Source organism: Apteryx rowi, unplaced genomic scaffold (assembly GCF_003343035.1).
Source record: "Apteryx rowi isolate R43461 unplaced genomic scaffold, aptRow1 scaffold_107, whole genome shotgun sequence".
NCBI classification, from domain to species: Eukaryota; Metazoa; Chordata; class Aves; order Apterygiformes; family Apterygidae; genus Apteryx; species Apteryx rowi.
In genome coordinates, this window is record NW_020447275.1 from 461,434 (window position 1) to 479,758 (window position 18,325).

The 18,325-nt window shown below is 35.4% G+C and overlaps 1 protein-coding gene across 2 annotated transcripts in view; it reads left to right on the plus strand.

Annotated features, from left to right (window-relative positions):
- The window catches only part of SBF2 (SET binding factor 2), a 326,277-nt gene extending 310,264 nt beyond the window's left edge, over positions 1-16,013 (plus strand). Inside the window, exons 39-44 of one of the 2 annotated variants that reach the window (XM_026070870.1) lie at positions 1,041-1,274; positions 7,181-7,285; positions 9,986-10,179; positions 10,650-10,737; positions 13,040-13,171; positions 13,478-16,013. In XM_026070870.1, coding sequence (XP_025926655.1) covers positions 1,041-1,274; positions 7,181-7,285; positions 9,986-10,179; positions 10,650-10,737; positions 13,040-13,171; positions 13,478-13,576 — 852 coding nt within the window. In that variant the 3' untranslated portion in view covers positions 13,577-16,013. The remainder of the gene's footprint in view (positions 1-1,040; positions 1,275-7,180; positions 7,286-9,985; positions 10,180-10,649; positions 10,738-13,039; positions 13,172-13,477) is intronic. The other variant, XM_026070861.1, reaches the window with a different exon arrangement.
- Positions 16,014-18,325: the final 2,312 nt, after the last annotated feature.

The following is an 18,325-nucleotide window of genomic DNA, read 5'->3' on the forward strand; positions in this document are numbered from 1 at the left end:
ATTTTGTTATGTAAACCGATCTGTTTTTAAAAAAAAAAAATTTAAGATTATTTTCAGTCTGGATCAGATCACTGTCGGCAGTGAACAGTGCAGCTCCCTGACCCCGTTGTACTGGCATGACAAAGTGGTGATGTGAGGGGGAGGCAGGAGGAAGCACGAAGGTGACACAGGAACTGCTTCAGCTGTCTTTGTTACAGAGAAACATCTGTTTTCTCTGTAGAACCATCACTGTGATGAATTTGGAGGTTGATGAGCTTCTTGTTCCCTGTATGTTCTGTCCATTTTATTGTAAACAGTACTTAGTAGCCTGATTACGTAGTAATTAAGAATAGTTTTTGATATTTTGATGGTATTTTCTTTCTCCCTTTTAGAAGAAGGAACTATTTTTCCTCGTATGAAATGGTGTCGTGGTACCAGAATTACTCATTGTGACTGAACATCACTATTGAGATTTTAAAATTTCCCATTCATCTGAGGCAGTAATTCCCCTTAAGGAAGGTGCATGCAAATTAAGAGTGTTACCTTACTTATTAAAAGAAAAAGAATACATTTTTAATAAAAAGTAAACTGTTTAAAAGTGCTCTGAAAATCTTAGAGCCTCTGGCTGCTTGGCTCGTGATATTACTGTGGGTTGTCCACTGATGTTATAGAACCTATCTTCTTTCCCTGATGCTATAGAGTCTAAAATTCTCTGCTGAAAAGAAAGTGAAGAGTGACTGCTATATTTGCCTTTTATATCTTTAACGGGAGGCACAAAGACTGTGAGGGTGTCAACTCTATATGCTGAATTTGAGTTCTTGGTGAGCACCTGACTGAGTAGAAGGATAAGCAGAAGGAGCAGTATATTCCCAAAGCTAGTATCTTTGATCTGACTAAGCCATATATAACAGGGTCTTGCCGTGGAAATTATCAAACGACAGTGCCACTCCCCTAATACAGTGTTAAATTTAGTATAATCTAGAAAATCTAAGTATTGCATTTTTAAGTCTGAATCTGAAAGACCTGTTTTTGTCATTGTAATAAAACTTTCTTTTGAATAGGCACTGAAACCAAACGTAAGTATGTCCAGCCTCAAAAAGTGGGATTACTATGTAGAAGAGATTTTGGCTACAGGCCCTTCCTATGATTGGACCATGGTGACAGCAAAATGCAGTATTTTAGAGGAAGCTGACCAAACGAATGGTTCACTGTCTCAGAGTAAGAGGAAAATAGTATGGCCGTGTTATGATGATGTTAAAAAAATACAACCTGATGCCATCAGCAGCCTCTTAAATGTAAGTACATATGTTTAAAAGAACATAAAGGTCTTTTATTGTCATGAAATTCGTGTTTACTTTTTATTTAAGTTATTGCCCTATAGATACACTGTTATTAAAAGTATCTTGATAGACGTCAAAAAAAAGAAATTTTATAAAAATGTTCAGTTGCTTTGAAGAGATGTTGAATCTGGGAATCAGTCAGACTTCCTGCAAAACTTGCATTGTTCTGAATGAACAATTTTGTGGGAGTATGCTTTAATAGTGGTCAGTAACTGTGGGAGATAACATTGTATGCTTGAGAGCCATTTGGGGATGCATTTTCTCCACTGTCTTTTTGAAATAATAAGGTAGCTAGCAGAATAGATTTTTAGTTTGCCTTTGTCTAAGATATGCGGCTTTGTCACTACAAGAGCTGGTATTTTAATTCAGGCAAGCATTGGTCCATCTTCTTGTCCTCTTGCTACTCAGTTTAAAGTAGATGCAGGGTAAAATGTCAGAGCCAGATTTCCAGAGAATCAGAAAACAAATCTGACACTTGTTGATTGCAGGTGGGGAGGCAGACGCACAAAAATACCCCTGGACATCTTGGCCCGAATTTCTCAACAAAGCTTTTCATGATTGCTCTTAGTTTATTCATGTTGACTAAGACTCGCTCCTTCCTTTTGGATCATAGCAGTTGCCAAAGCAACAGATGCAGAAACACTGGCTCACAGGCTTTACTTTCTGCAGAGTTTACCAGGTATCGAAATAGGATGTGGAAATTACAGTAACACTTCAGGCTCCGTACACAAACCTAATGCAGAGTATTGGATACCTTAGAGTATTTTGGCAATTGCAATAGATGCCAGACTTTGGCTTTTACTTGTTTGCGCTTCTTTAGGTTCCTTAGGTTTTGTTCTTTCATTAGAAAATGAAAAAGGGTCCTATTTAACATGAAAGTTGTTGTAGTTGTTTAGAATGATTTAACATCTATATTTTCTTAAATGTCTGTTGTTTAATTATGATAAACTAAACATTAGCAGTGATAATTAATTATATGAATTAATAGCTTATGCAAATGACAAGGGCATTTTTCACTTCTTAGAGCTGTTGTTTCAAGCTGTGTGCTTATTCAGATACACACTGTTATGTACAGTTTTTTATTTTGAAAGCTATATATGCAGACTTTATCTTATAATGAAGCTGGGATTATGGAGCCTGATGTAGCAATTCGTGGAAAGTGGGGGTATGCTGTGTGTCCCTGAACTTTCCAGATATCAAAGGTGATTTTTATCAAACATCTTAAGGCAGAAAGGATCTGAATAGGTTTGACTCCTTGAGGATATACTCTCTTTGCCAGAGAGTTAATTTTATTCAGGAACATTCCTGGGATCTCTTTTGGTCCATTCCTTTCCCTCATGGTTGACCAAACACAGGAACAGTGTTCAATTAAAAAAAAAAAAAAAGACAGAGATTGAGAGACAGAGATTGAGAGAGATTTCAGCTGTAAAACTCTCCTTGACTCAAAAGAGCGTAACCAGAACTGATCAAAGCTTAAGGAACTTCACAAATGCAAAGAAAGAGCTTAACAGTCTATCAGCAGGGGTCATATAAGGGATTCTTTAGTAAAAAATAGAGAGCTTTCATATCGGGTAACTAGAGGCCAGAACTACATTGGGAATATAGCAGCAGTGCTCTTCTGCATTTCTGCTTGGAGTAAATGCCAAACAATCCATATCCACAGCTGTGAAAAAATGCCATATAACAAGGAAATTAGCCATATTATATTCCAAAGATATGTGGGTCAGGTTTTATAGAGTTTAAATGTTATCTGTGAATTAGATTATAGTAATAAAAGATAGCAATAGAGAGGAACTTTTGGAAAACTTTGAAGAGGTTGTATAAAGGTTACAAAAATATTCTTGTAAGTGTAAAAAGAAAAGTGAACTTCCTTCTAGAACAAGTTGTTAATTTAGGGCTAGTGCTGATGTAGGACGAAGACCTCTCTTTAATCATAAACGTGTCGGTATCCAAAAAATGTTTGAACTGAGACCATATTGAGCTCTGGCAAACTATTAGGGAAGATTGATTCTCCCCTAGTCTATAATGATAAGCCCAAATATGTTTGTTCTTAAAATATTTTGCAGTTGAAAACTAGATAAGACTCTTCAAGATGTAAAACTGGAACAGAGAAGCTATTGAGTGGCTTAATTCAGAATTTTCCATGGTAGAATGTAGTGCTGTTTTATTAAGAGAAAAAGATGTAATTTTACAGCAGTAAACATTGTAAAGAATCTGGATACCTAACAATCCACCTCTAACCAGGTGTGTGTGATGGCTCTATAGTCTCCACAGAGCCACATGCTTATGAGTTTTAGGAAGTTAACTGATCTGCACATTTCATTCATTTAATCCTGAACACTAAACAAAGCCTTTTAAAGATTGAAAATGTTAAAGTGCATTTTAAAATAAATATTTCCCCATAAAACTTCTCAGTTCACTTCTGCCTCGTCAGGGGCAGCCAATAAATACAAGCTAGGTTGTTCAGACCTTTGATTCTCAAAAGCACGCATAGAACACCTGAATGTTCAAAAGCAGCTGCTTCCCCTTTAGGGCATTCTGCATCATAGGAATCAGAAACAAAGTACCTGCAAAAAATTACTAGTAGTAACAATACCTACCCATCCATTCGTTAAAGAAATGAAAGATAATTATAAAACAGAAAGCCTATGCCTCTGTTTTTTCTTTCAGATTAGTTGAAAATAGTTTTAGAAGAAAATTTCTCAATAAAAGAGAGTAGATTTTTTTCCATGGAACTCAAAAACAACTCATTTGACTGAAACTTTGAGGTTCTTGCTGGGTTTTTTTGTAAGCACTTGCTTTCCTTGCATTTGATGTGTCTAAAATGCAGAGTATGTAACGTAGAGGAGTTTCTGTCCGATAAAAAATTAAAAACAAAGGAGGAGAGCATTTAAATTTCGATCAGATAATACCACAATGTAGCACATCCAAGAGGATGTCTTCAGTAGAGGCTAAAGTGTTGGGTTAAATGTTTCCAAAAAGTCTAGCTCTTCATGTTGTCCTTTGACATGAATCTGTGGAGATGCTTTATAAATGAGCTAACTGGCCTGAGTGATGTATGCCTGAGTGCAGTTGTGCTAGAGGCAATAATCTACCTGTATTTCAGTGAAAATACAAGTTAAACCCCTGAGGGCAGACAGTTCTGCAGTGTTTTCCACCAATATGGTAACATTCCTAAAAGGACAGGCAATCCCTGTATTTCATTTGGAGTGGCTCAAATTCCTTTTAAGATACTTTTTTAGAATTAGGTGAGATGAACCTAGATGTCCTATTCTCTCCAGTAAGTAGTTACATTGCCAATGAGTAGAGACAGTGACTGATCAGGGAGGGGCTGGCAAACTCAAGGCTGCCCCTTCTGGATGGCAGCCACCCAAGTTAACTCTGCTGCAGAGATATACCAGGAAGAACGAGAGTTAAATAAAGGGTCGGTGAACAAACAGCAAAACAATAAAAATAGTACTCACGGTTGTAAACCACTTGCTAACCTCCAGTTATGAGCCCTAAAGATTGGTCCCTCAGAATGAACCCTGAATCTAGAGGATTCCGAATAGTGGTCAACCAGTCATGTACAACTTTTTGCACACAGAAACCTGCATACTTGGTAGAGGTGGCAATTCAATCACCGGATACCTATCTTTCTGTTTGTAGCCAAAGTCACAGAAGCCTTCTAGTCCAGGAACTGAAGAGAAAATACTGGCAAGGAAGGACTTACAAAACAGGGATCTCTGTCACAGTCAAATAACTGATTACTGTAGGACTCGGTCCAGGTTGTTCTGTGTGTGCATGAACACACTAGGGAGGCAAGTGATCAGTCTCCACAGTTCTGGAGTATCGACAGGATTAATTCTTGTCTGTACTATTCAAATATTACAAAGCAGATTACCTAACAGATATTTCTTTTGAAAGGTGCAGTAGTACTAATTGCATGTAATTATTAATTTCAGGAAGTGGGTGCACATACAGTTGTTATTTGTCGTAACTTTTCTTTTTCTACTTGTTGATTCTTGCTCCCATAACTCCAGACAACAGAAGATGAACTAGAAAGATAAATATAAATACCTACAAATTTTTCTTTCAAGGAAATGCTGGTATTCATAGCCCATTCCACACATGGAGGGAAGAAAAATCTGAAGTTTTCAGTAAAGTTTACAGCTGAAGGAGTGAGAGTAAATCATAGTGATTTATAGCCATGTAAGTTTTCTAGGCAGAGCTTATTAAGGGAGAATTCATTCCTAAATTTTCAGCTTATACATAGGAGATGGTTGAAAGTTTTTCATTTTAAGTTCTGGAAGCAATAGTTATTATGGAGCCAAAAAATAAAGGAATGTGACCCCGTTGCTAAGTAACAAGTTTCAGTTACTTCCAGATTCTGCAAAGAAAGACTCAGAAGTCAAGACTGGGGCAGAAGGAAAATGAGCAGATTAAAACCTAACTAAATTTTAGCGCTAAAGAGCTTGTATCCTTTTGCAGAAATCTGGAAAGCCTTTTACAAAAACTATCTGTGGTAAGTGCGTTCAGTCCTGTGAATCCCATCAGGAAATGTTTTACACTCAGCACTTCAAAAGAGAAGCAAGTAATCAAGAGAAGCCTTTAGTCTGGCTTGTGTTTGCCATCCCTTGATTTTGTATCTACAAATGAAGTTATTCCAAACAAAACTATTCTGATTATATTTCTTGGCAGGAAAAGAGGCCACATAATGTTTAATGTGCATGTGTATAACACGTGTGTATAACTTCAGTATTTTAAAAGTCTATTTTGATTCTTGGCTTTAAGCCAGATGTCTTATTTTTAGCTTTACCTTTGAGTTTTCTAATTTACTTTCAGCAAGGAAGAGTTTAGAGAAATATTTTGTTCCTGTTCCTGTCTAATACTGGCTTTTTTATTTTTAATTCAGAGTTCAAAATTCAGTTCAGCAACTACCTCCTGAATGTTACCTAATCAGAGGGACTTGCTTATTTACAGTGACAACTTCTTTCCTGGTTTAGTTGATTTCCTGGTCAAAATGCTTTCTTATCTTAAAAATATGCAGTCATTTTCTGTAATTCATTCAATCATTAATGATTTCCTAAGGAAGTTGTCATTCACCACTATCAGTTGGAGAATATGATAAAATCTGAATTAATTGTTTGGTATAGTAGAAATAAGCTGTTGTCAGAGACTTACTGTCTCTACTTTGAAAATAAATATCTTGGGTTTTAGCTGCCTTTTACATAGCCCGGGAGTTCTCTGTCCTATGGTAATTTTTTGTTCCATCATCAGTTCTTAGTTGGATTTGTAAAATTGATGTTTTTAACATGATTCAATGAAAAATCAGATTTTTGTAACAGTAGTTGTTGACAGTAAGAAACATAGAAAGGAACAGTGGCAAGGAATATGGAACATCAAAGTAAAGATGTGTGGTGACTAATCAAATGTATTGATGAGTGTTATATTTAAGCTGGTTCACAAGTAAACATGAACTAGTGAAATAGCTTCTTTTTACTTAAGTCTGCATGCATTGTCTTATCAACGGGAAATAACCCTAACTGGAGGTTATCAACATAGGTCATATTCCCAAGTTCCACAGCAAGAACATGTTGTTATAGTTTGGCATCCAAATGGAATAAATCTTTCTGTTTCATTTCCTTCTTTTATTACAGCTTCATATCACATTTTATAAAACAGGGTAAATGTTAATATTGGCAGTGTTCAGTGTTGATGTCACAGTGCAGAATTTGCTCTTTGTAAATATTTTTATAAAATATATACTAGCCTTATTGTTATCATGTTTCTGTTATGGCAATTGGTGCTGACTGTTGTGTGTTCAAGAAGTGACCAGTTAGAAATGTTATTCTCAGCAACACCCTTTTAATTTGTTTCAGGAAATCGAAAGGTTGGAAAATAAATTAAATCAGAGCCCAGAAAGATGGCAGCTTTTGTGGGAAAGGGTCAAAATGAATCTAAAGGATGACACCAGACAAGACAATGTAAGTAGCAAAAGAGCTCGTCCAACAGAGTAAGTTAATTCCTGCTGTAAAGGCTACCTGGGACACTGACAAAATCACTGTGTATTTGTTGGCGTAAAACTTTTCTTTCTAAAAACTGAATATATTGTTCTAACCTAAGATACTGGCTCAGTATTTCTGCATGTAGAAAAATATATATGCTTGTGCCATTTATCTGATTGATTCTCAAAAGATTAATGCATCAGACAAACCAAGCATTTTACTAATATACAATTTATGACTTCATATATGTAAAAGATTCTTTATGCCTGATTCTTTAAGCACAAAAAAACTCAGTTCCTGAAAGTGGTTGAAAGGACCTCACTGAATTTCAGGGACATGTAAAGATATTTGCGAGGCTAAATGGAATTTTCAAATTGTAGATTCTAATCAAAGTAGGATCTGCTCGTGCTCTGTTCCCGGCTCTTGACTGCTGTAAAACTGACTAGTCGACAGTATAGATACATCCTAAGTCAGATGTTGCCTCTTCACTGTCTGTGTGTGCTAGGAAGAATATTAGATAATGCTTTATAGGGAGCTTTCTCTATAAACTTGGCACAATTGAGTTACCAGCTCAAAGCTGTTCCCTGACTCTTCAGCTTCCCAAGCTCGTCTGAGTTCGCCAGCCTCTACGCAATGGCTAGTCCCCAGCACTACTTTGCTTTGTGTCCTTTGCTCTTGAGAAAGCAATACACTTAATGTCTGTCAGACATTGATATCTGTCATTCAAGTTCACTCTATACCCTAGACAAATTTAAAATGAAAAAAAAGTTTTATCCTAGCAAAGAAGAGGATTAAGTTTTTTATTGAATAATTGGAAGCAGAAAAGAAAATGGAAGCATAAATATTCCTGACGTCAGTCTCCTGTCCTAGCCATTATTTAAGGATTTTCTGATGAATGCAAGGGTCAGTCCCAAAGGACTCCATCTCTAGGATGCTGTCATGTAGATTAAGACCAAGTTCAGGATCCCTGTTGCTCCAGTTTTACTTGAAGTTTTTTGAGATTCTACTGAAATGACTTGTATCTATAAAGTTGCTCTTGGGAACCTCACTTTTTGTTTCTAACTAATGAATTCAGGGAAGTTTACTGTATCCAAAGGTCTAGATGCTTCTGAGAAAGCAAGGGAAACATTGTTCAGGCTTATGTCACTGGGATATACAAAAGTCTTGTGAAATACTGTTTTCTCACACCACGTGAACCCTTCTGCTTAAGAAATTAACTGAATTGCCATATCTCTGCCTCTTCTTTTCTGAGGCAACATTGACTTGTATTATGAAGATATTTTTGCCCTCATAATAATTTACAACTTACATCTTATACCAACTATTATCTATATACTATTGAGGCAGTCTGATAATGCAAGGCACATTACTCAATTTTCACAAAGATCAGAAGTGACATATTAAGAATATTGATGAGCATGTTGGTATGTATCTCATCTGTTTGTCAGTGTAAAGGTTTGAGCTGTTAGAGTAAAAAAATGCCTTTTAGTGTTCTGTGCATTGCTACACATATTTAGGATTTAGCAAATAATAAAAGGTAAATCAAGCCATGACAATCTATTGTAGATCTGTCTAATATTTAATATAATAAAGGTGGCTAAGCATTTTACCTCCTAGTGAAAACTTCTCTATCGACAAGCTGTTATTGTTCAAATCACTGCGTATGTATTGGGATAGCATATATGCTATTCAGCAGCCTAATGGAATTCAAAAAACTCTCTGTTTCATTCCATTTGCTGGGAATATTTGGAGAGACAGTGGAGAGATCAGTGTACAAATCAAATATTTTGGTGAAGGCTTATAATATACTGACGGCTTAGATAYTTTTCTGCTAGTGCCCTCAACAATCTCAATTTCTTAATGTAGTTTCACTAGTCTACAAAAGTTAAAACACGAAGTAAGAATCTGATCCTCTCCCCTTCTAGCTATCTAAAATATTTACTTTTAGATGCAGTAAAAACTCTTTTAGTTTTTTCTATCATGTACCCCACTCTCAACAGAATCAGAACTCTCTGTTAATGTTTAATAAGAGGTCAAACTTTTCCAGTTACAAAAATGTCTACATATTCACTTTCACCTTTTGTGGTCACTTTTATCCTCACTAGGAATCTCAGAATGAAAAGTTTCGCAAATCTTTGTCAAGTATTTAAGTACCTTGTCAAGGTGCTAGCACTTATCTTCTGAGGACTAGTAAAATTAAAGCTGGAAAATCTGTTGTCAAGTGCATGACCCACAGATGTGTGTAAAGATGATGTCTGAAATAATGCAGTTATTCCAGAATCAAAATCAATAAAATGTTCCCTTGAAGAGTGCACTCCAGTTAACATTGTACATCAATTTCTGTCCTCTTCAGACTCTTCTTGCACAGTGTAGTATAATGAGTACAGTGAACATACACTAGGTTCTCATTAATTTAGACTAATGACTAGAAAGTTGGGTAAAAACAAAATTATAAAATTGTAGTAAGAAGACTAGCTACAGATCTTTGCTATTCACTTCTTGTGTGCAAGTTGGTAACTTTGTGGATTACCAAAGAGAGTTGTGGATTGTATGAGTTAGAAAGAATTGTCTCCTGTAATACTTCTTCTAATGTTTTGGTTCAGCAGTCAATCACATTTCTCAGTTCTAAACTTGGCTAGATCTTGTTTAACTTTGTTTGTTTTATTTTTATCTTTTTAGCTCAGGAGACATCCTTCTGGCTCCTCAGGCATGATGTCAGCTAATCTACATTCCTATCAAAAGAGGTCTTTGTTGGAAATACCTGACCGCGGGCTGGCTGAGGAACAGAGTGCAAATATCTCTCCCTCCAATGGAGTAGACAGAAGAGCAAATACACTATTCAATCATTTCACATCAAAGAATGATGAAAATAGGTAAACTGAATAGTCATAGAATATTTATGAACCTCATTTTAGTAGGCATTACACTACTGTTTTACCTTGTATTGTAACAGTACAAGTTTCTGCCTTAGGGAAAAAAAAAAACAAATTTTCATATATACAGAACACTCTGATCCTGCTTTACTGCTTTTCTGCAGTTTTAATTATATTTAGCTGTCTTGTCAGGGAGGCCCTCTCTCTCCTAGTAATACCTTTAAATATTTCCCTTTATAAGCACGAGCAAAGTGTAGCTGCATGATATTCAATTCATCCAAAGCACTGAAACAGTTAGTGTTTATCAGTGAATCACAGCTACCAATAACTAATCTAGTCTGTGGTTTAAAACTGATTTGTTATCCTGCAGTAAAACAAGTGCTTAAATAGTGTAGCCATTTGGGACTTTATATATCACTAGTTTTCAGATTATGGAATCACGTGCCATTCGTGTTTTCTGTACCTTCCAGATCTTTTGAAGGTACGCTATACAAAAGAGGAGCTTTGCTAAAAGGTTGGAAACCTCGCTGGTTTGTGCTGGATGTGACAAAACACCAGGTAAAACCTTTTCGAGAGAATGGATTTTTATGCGACTATTCTGTTGCATTTTTATTTACTGAGTTTGTATAGATTGATTTTACAGATAATACTAATGTTTTTTTCAAGAGCAATGTGTATATTACATTGTTACAGACTGTATGTGTATCTTGTGTGGCTGACATAACATTCTGAATGAACGGTATTTATTTAAACAGTGATAACTGTTTGGTATATAGTCATAAAAGACTTCTTGGACTGGAAATTATGCATTATTGTTTGGACCCAAACATTTTTGTCTTTTCATATTTTCAGGGCATTACTGCATACAAGCAATATAAGCAATTTTTTGAAGTACTGCTAACATGAGAAGGACATAAAGCAACTAAATGCTGAGCGTAATCTGGCCTTTAATATGACCTGTTTAGTTTTCAGAAGGACCAAAAACTCACTCTAAGATAGCTAAAAAGTTAGAAGGTATTTCATAGAGTGCAGTTGGGAAGCTGAGAGCTAATACGGTAGCTGACAGCAAATTTAATGGAGGCGTTCTCATTGAAACTGTAGTAGTTACTGTATGTTCCCAAAGCATGTATTTTAAAGCCCTTTGTTCCTCAAGCACTTTGCCTTGAGCACTTTTCYTTGCAAATGGAAGTACATTATATACTGTGGAAAACTGCAATCTGAATTTTTTTCAGTAGAAAAATCCATTTACCTCTTATGGCATGTTTGGTGTTTTTCTGTAATCTGTATTTAATACAGCTGTTCTGGAATCTCTATATGAAAGTATTTTCAAATCTTGAGAACAGGATCCTGGATCTGTCTGAAATCATTTTTGTCATTAATTTTGTCATTAAATTGAGGTGGAGTTTCACCCCAAAATTTTATCTCTAAAAGTCCTCAAATGCCAAGTTCCTGATAGAAAAACAATTTCAGATGCCATGTGTAGGGAAATTTTAGATTAGTCATAGTGAAGTGAGTAAATTTAGTTGCAGTATGATTCATAAATGTTCTGAAAATCATTGCACAGCAAGGAGCACTGAAAACAGGAGATCTGTTCTAAACATTTTACCCAATTTACAATGTATGCTGGAACTCTGCAGTGGAATCTGTGGTCTCATTGAATAATGTTGGGTCATTGGGCAGTAATCTTCATTGAGCCAAATATTCCCCACAATTTGAGATTTTTAAAGTAACCATTGAGATGCTTTTTCTAAAAAAAAAAAAAAAAAAAAAAAAGTGTTTTAATTAACACACTATTAAAAATATATATAGTACAGACTGAGCGTTTCTAGACTAGTGTGCCAGTGTGCCAACCAGTGTTCTAATTAGTCTTCCTGGTACACAAGAGAAAAAGTTAATTTTCTAGAAGAAAAAAAATACTTTTAAAATTTTATATAACCAAATTTTCTTCTGTGTATCATGGATGTAAGAGTAATACACAGTACGCAGCAGATACAGGTCAATCTCATTTGCAATTCTGTTGTGCATTCTTTGCTTTGAGGGTTTGCTTTATTTTTTGCATCAATTTATAGGGATTTTTAAAATAAGCAACTATCTTTTCTAGAACTATTTGCATATCAAAATTCATTTTACAGAGTGGTTAACATTCAAATCAAAGTATCTTTGTAAGAAAGAAAAAAAAAAGCTTTGTTCAACCACTAAGTGCAGTATAGGAAAATGTGAGTTTTCTATGTAGTTTGTAATTATCTAAAATGATACTTAAATTTTTGCTGATCACTTAAAATTCTTGAAATATAGAAAATAGTAGATATTATAATATAATATAATAATATATAATAACATAATATAGTTAATAGTATTTTATTAACTCCTCAGTGAAAGTAAAGCTCTTTTGTTAGTTTCAATGTAATGGTCAGTGAAGAAGTTGGTTTTGGTATGAAAACTGCTAGGGAATGCAGGACTCGAAAGCCCAGGTTCTGCTCTCATCCTTCACACCTCCTTCTACCCTGAAAGCAAAGCGTGACTTTTTGAAAATCCTCTGCTCTGTAACAGTAGTGATAAAACACTCCTCCCTCAACTCCATCTTTCTGCAAAGGAGCAGGGGGTGGAGACATTGCTGTTATCGGAGATGTCAAATATGGGACAGGCCAGTTGAGGGCTATCGCCAGTCCCACCATTCTTTATACACCAAACTTCTGGTTTCTGTCAGTTGTGTCTTAGAAGCAGCCTGTGTCTGATGTCCTCCTAAAAATTTTTTTGCCCCCCACCCCTGGCCTCCAGTTTTACCCAGGAAAAGGGAAGAAAAAGCAAAAAGTCCACCTAAATAGCATACTTGTGTTTGTTTTTTCTCTTGTGGGTCTAGCTGAGATACTATGACTCTGGTGAAGATACAAGCTGTAAGGGACACATAGATCTTGCAGAAGTAGAAACAGTGATTCCTGCTTCTCCGTCAATTGGAGCCCCAAAACATGCAAGTGAAAAAGCATTTTTTGATGTAAGTATATCTGTTCTTTATTTGACCTTTATCTGAAACTTTCTTCTCTTGGTGTGTTTTAACCTGTTACTTTCATTCCTGCTGGAAGGTGAGAGCTAGAAAGAGCTGTCAGGCCAACTCAGAACAGAGCTGTTACACAACTAATATCTGGCCCTCACTCTCAACACACAGCAGAAATTCAAAGAAATGTTTCATTCAAACCCAATTAGTACATTGGGTATTAAAGTTTAAAATAAAGTTTGCTAGTTTCTTTTTGTTTTGCATGTTGGCTTTTCTATCTTCATGTTATTTTTTTTTCCTTTACAGTTGAAGACAAGTAAACGTGTGTATAATTTTTGTGCCCAAGATGCCCAGAGTGCCCAACAATGGATGGATAGGATCCAGAGTTGCATTTCAGATGCTTAGAAAGGAATAACATTCCATAATCAAGACATGTTTAAAGCACCTCTTTTTGTAAGAAGACACGTTTTGAAATGTTACTGACGGACAACCAGCCTTTCTTACATTTCAGCCATAAACTTTCATAATATGCTGAAGTTCCTTTTCTATTTAAAAATGATAACCACTATAACTGCTATTTTTTTCTGCAGGGAGGACTTTGAAAAATAATGATCCATTTATCCCGAATTTCCCCTTTCTTCAGTACAATTCCCAGCTATAAAATGCCTGCTGTATTGCACTATCATCTAATCTTGTTTTTCTCATTTCAGAGTTATCCTGTTAGAAAACCTATCCAAAGTTAATTGTAGAAATTTTCCCTCCAGTAGGAAATCTATTTTCACGTTATTTATATTTTTAAACAGAAAGTTCATCTTTCCGAACTAGTCATTAATAAGAGGGAACATGTCTACAATTCCTTGGAAAAAAAAAATCYTGAAACTTGTGAGCCCAGTGGCATATATATCAGGTGGCTGATGTTTAGGCAGTTGGTATTTTTTAAGACCAAAAAGTAAAATCGCATGATATCAAATTTTCAGAGAAGGTATATTTTCAGCGTGCAGGCTGTTCTCTAACCGTGTGTTCTTCAGAGTACTCCTGCAATATTGCTACRGAATTTCAAGTTCTAGTGATTATCTAAAAATCATAGCACTTTTATTTTGGATTTTGTTTGCTGTTATTATGGGACAATGAAAGAAAAGTGGCTGACACTGTCCAGGAGAAATAGGCAACAAACTAGGAATTCAGTGGAAGAAAAATCTCTTGAAATATGAGAGTTGTATATGTTAATTTATGTGCTGTTCTGCTCACTGTAAAATAAAAAATAACAAACATGGTAATGCACTAAACAATAAAGCAAGCACTTGCACTGAAATCTTTAAAATGCAGACATTTTGAAGGACAGAGGTAAGTTATTTATAGCAGAACAATACTAGCTAGTTAACAACATTTACAGATAATAAATATGTACATAATTGGGTTTCATGTGTTGCGATTTGATACTTTCTAAACATTTTTTGCACATGAATCAGAAGACGGTTTATAGATTTTTACATTTGATAAAATTGTGCTTGTTCAACTTAATATCTTGGAGAAACAGTTTTTAATAGCCCCAAATTAATAGAAATTTTACATTCTACAAAAAGCGATGACATTGATAAGTAATTAAGCCGTTGTGTTTATTTTGAAATGTTTATATGTTAAATAGCACACTAATATTACAAAAGTTTTGTACATATGATTCAGTATTTTCTCATTTTTCCAGACATTCTTCTTGTAATTTAATGTCAACCTAACCAAACTGACTATACTTACAGGATTTTTCGGTTATTAAATTGTTTGTTTGTTTGTTTGTTTTAACTAATGTATTCTGTCAGAAAGGAACATAAATTTCTCACTTCACACACAATAGGAAATGCAGCTGTTTTTAATACATTTGCAATTTCAAAAAAAAAAGGATTTTTCTAGCATTTTTCAACTGATGAATTTCCACCTGTGACAATGGTGTTTGCACATTTGTATTTTTCTTTGTATATGAAGTACTTTTATATGTACTTTGTAAAATACTGATCCCATTCTTAGGTTATATAAAAATATACACACCACTTCTTATTTTGTAACTAGTTCATTTTAACTCCTGTATGTTATATGACTTATGTATGCTAATCATCTTGTAATAAATACACTTTTTAAGGAAAAATAAAACCCTTCCTTTTACTGTAAAAGAGAATAGAGGTATACAGCAGGACCCACATCTTGAAGCATTTGCCACAGGCCCAAGACAAATCCTTATTTACTCTGTATTAAAAACAGAGGGTGCACTAAAACCAGTGTGGTCTTTTGTATACTTGCATATATTCTTACATAGAAGTTGCACTTGAGCATCCTTAACTCAGAGTTAAATACTTGTCAACAATAGCACTAAAAGCTAAAGAAATCAGAATTTAAAGCAGAATTATCATTCTAACAAGTCTCAGTGTGTAGCCTTTACTAAAAGGCTAAATACCTAATGTTCAATACTAAGACATTGAATAATGACCCAGATTTTTCCTATGTGATTTCAACCACATACCTTCACCCTAAAATGTATTTCACTCACGTATATCATCTTATGCTTAAATGATCTGGTTCATAAGAAATGACAAGGTCTCAGTTGAGAATGGGCATCTAACTTGGATTATTGGGTGTATGCCCACTGGAGTGGGACAGCAGAGTTAAAAAGGAAAGGGAATGTGTGATGGAGGTAGGGGACCTGTGACAATTCTTGGCTGCTGTGGTGCTTAGATAAGGTTTGCAAATTGGGCTTGGCATGGATGCTAATGTTGCCTTAAATGTTGATCTCAGTTTTTAGTATCTGTATTGGTGGAAAATGGACTTGAGCAACTTAACTCAAAAATATCCAAATAAAAGTCAAAATGAGATGTACAAGATTTGTGTTGTTTATATAAGGGATATACAAAGGAATGGTAGGTATAGGCTTTTGTTGTGAAGAGACAGAGTTTGCATTGTCCTTGATGATCTTTCCTATAGAAAATAAAGATTCAAATTGCAGACCTAGAAAAAATATGGAGTATAGCATAAACTGTGGGGATTATCAGCCTATTTGATTTGTGGCAGCAGTAGAGAAATAGGAGTAGAGAATTTGCTTGGGAAAAATTCTGTGTGCAAAGGGATCCATCTGCATGTTCTATGAAAATTTTCCAGAAAAAGGAACCTGTCCAGGAGTTGGGGAAGACTATTGTGTCACATCGTTATTCCCATGCTGTGTATCACAACATTCCCACTGTAGAAAAGAGACAGTATCATCAGAGGCTTACGTAAGGGAAGAAGATTACTTATCCTTACTCCGTGCTGAGCAACACAATGCCTACAGAACAGGTGACGGGATGAGCTGAGTTTAAGTTTTGAAGAGTTCATACTGGCATATTATGTTACCACCTTCTCCTTCCTATCTAACATACACGTGTTTTCTGTAAAAGTCCTTACTCTTTATGGAACTTCAGAATTAGTATACTAAATAATAAAACACGTAGCATACCACGTGTGTGGGTCACTGCTTACGTAATAATACATGAACTAACAGACACAGGGCCAGGTGTTCAAGATTTTTTATCACGTCCCACACATATTATGTGTACCTGATACTTTGTGAATTGCAGACATAGAAATAAGTTGTGATCTTGTCCAAGTGCTGTCCTTTTGCTGTTTCATCCTGTAATATTCTTGGAGTTTGTCTAAGTGGCTGCACCGCATTTCTCATTTTTCGTATCTTTGATCATTCAGATATTTTGTGTGTTCATGATTATCCTGTGATTGCTCTGGGGAGTCAGAAAACAGAAATGAATTTGCCAGTTCCCCAGTTATGCTAAAATTTATGCTGAGTATCAGTGTTGCGCCTACTTTCTCTGTTTTTGTCAATCAGGTTTGTTTCTTTCAGAATTTTGGCTGCTCTGCAAGCCAAGGACAGTATTAGCATCCACATTCTCATTTCGGAAATTGTCATCTTTGTGTTTTTTCACATAAAAACTTTTCTTAACTGTCAGGTAAGGATGCTCTCTAAGTTCACTGTTGTTTCTTCTCTTTAATTACTTCCTCAGTCTCTCAAAGGAATGGATTACTAATACAGATACTACTGATAATTATTGGGGTTTTGTTTCTTTTTACACAGTACAAAATCTCCAAAGACCATTTTTACTTTTTTTATTTTTCTGCTGTAGACCTTCCCAGTCTAAGCTGATGTGACTTTTCACCCCAAGGGACTACTTAATTCTCTGTTTAATCTTTTCAAAGATTCTTGAAATCTTTTCAGAAACTACTTTTCAAAGATCATCTGTAAGAGCAAATGTGTTTAGTGTACTGTGCTGTGATAGCCTCTTTATCCACAACCACACTCTAGTAATTAAAACCCAGACACTAACTCTCCTTACCACTGACAGTTGTGGAAGTTTCTCCTTCATCATATGTGGTAGAAACAGAGACTGCCTGTCCAGACTGAAGCAACTGAATACTAGATGTCATTTCTGGTTTAGCAAGCAACTCTAAAATAAATTCAGAGAACGAGAGAAGGTTGTCATAATGCTCATCTGAGTCGTTCTTGAGACGACAGAGTCTTTCCTAAACTGAGATGTTTGATTTCATATGTGGACTACATCTGCTACTTGTAGAAAGTTGTCAAAACCCAAACTTGGAACAAAAGATAAAAGCTGTATTTTAAAAGCAGATTCTCCCATGTATTTATTTATACCTTGATCTCTATGCAGACTCTGCAAACCGGGATTTATGTTAGTGGGAKATGAATTTTTATTCCAGATTGCTGGTCATATCTAGCCTAAATGCTGTCCAATCCATAGTGCCCTGATCTGATCCATCTTTGCTTCTCTAAAATACTACTTGCTGTTATCATGCAGTCTGAAATTGCATTTTGTCTGGTTTTATGTTGTACCATATAGTTTAAGATTCTTCCTTTTTCTTCAAGTTTTGCTTCCATATCAGTATTTGCACATTTGTGAAATAAATGGAAAATATTACTAGATTGTGGGAAGATTATTAATGCTGTTATCCATAACGTGTTCTTTTTTGAAAATGTTTCATTTATATGTCTTCCAGGAGATATTTAGAGAGCCTGTACTTTTATCTGTAGAATAGGCAAGAACAGAAGATGCAAATAGTTAGGATAAGAGGACCACAGTATTATCCTGGAAAGAGATATGAAGGTAG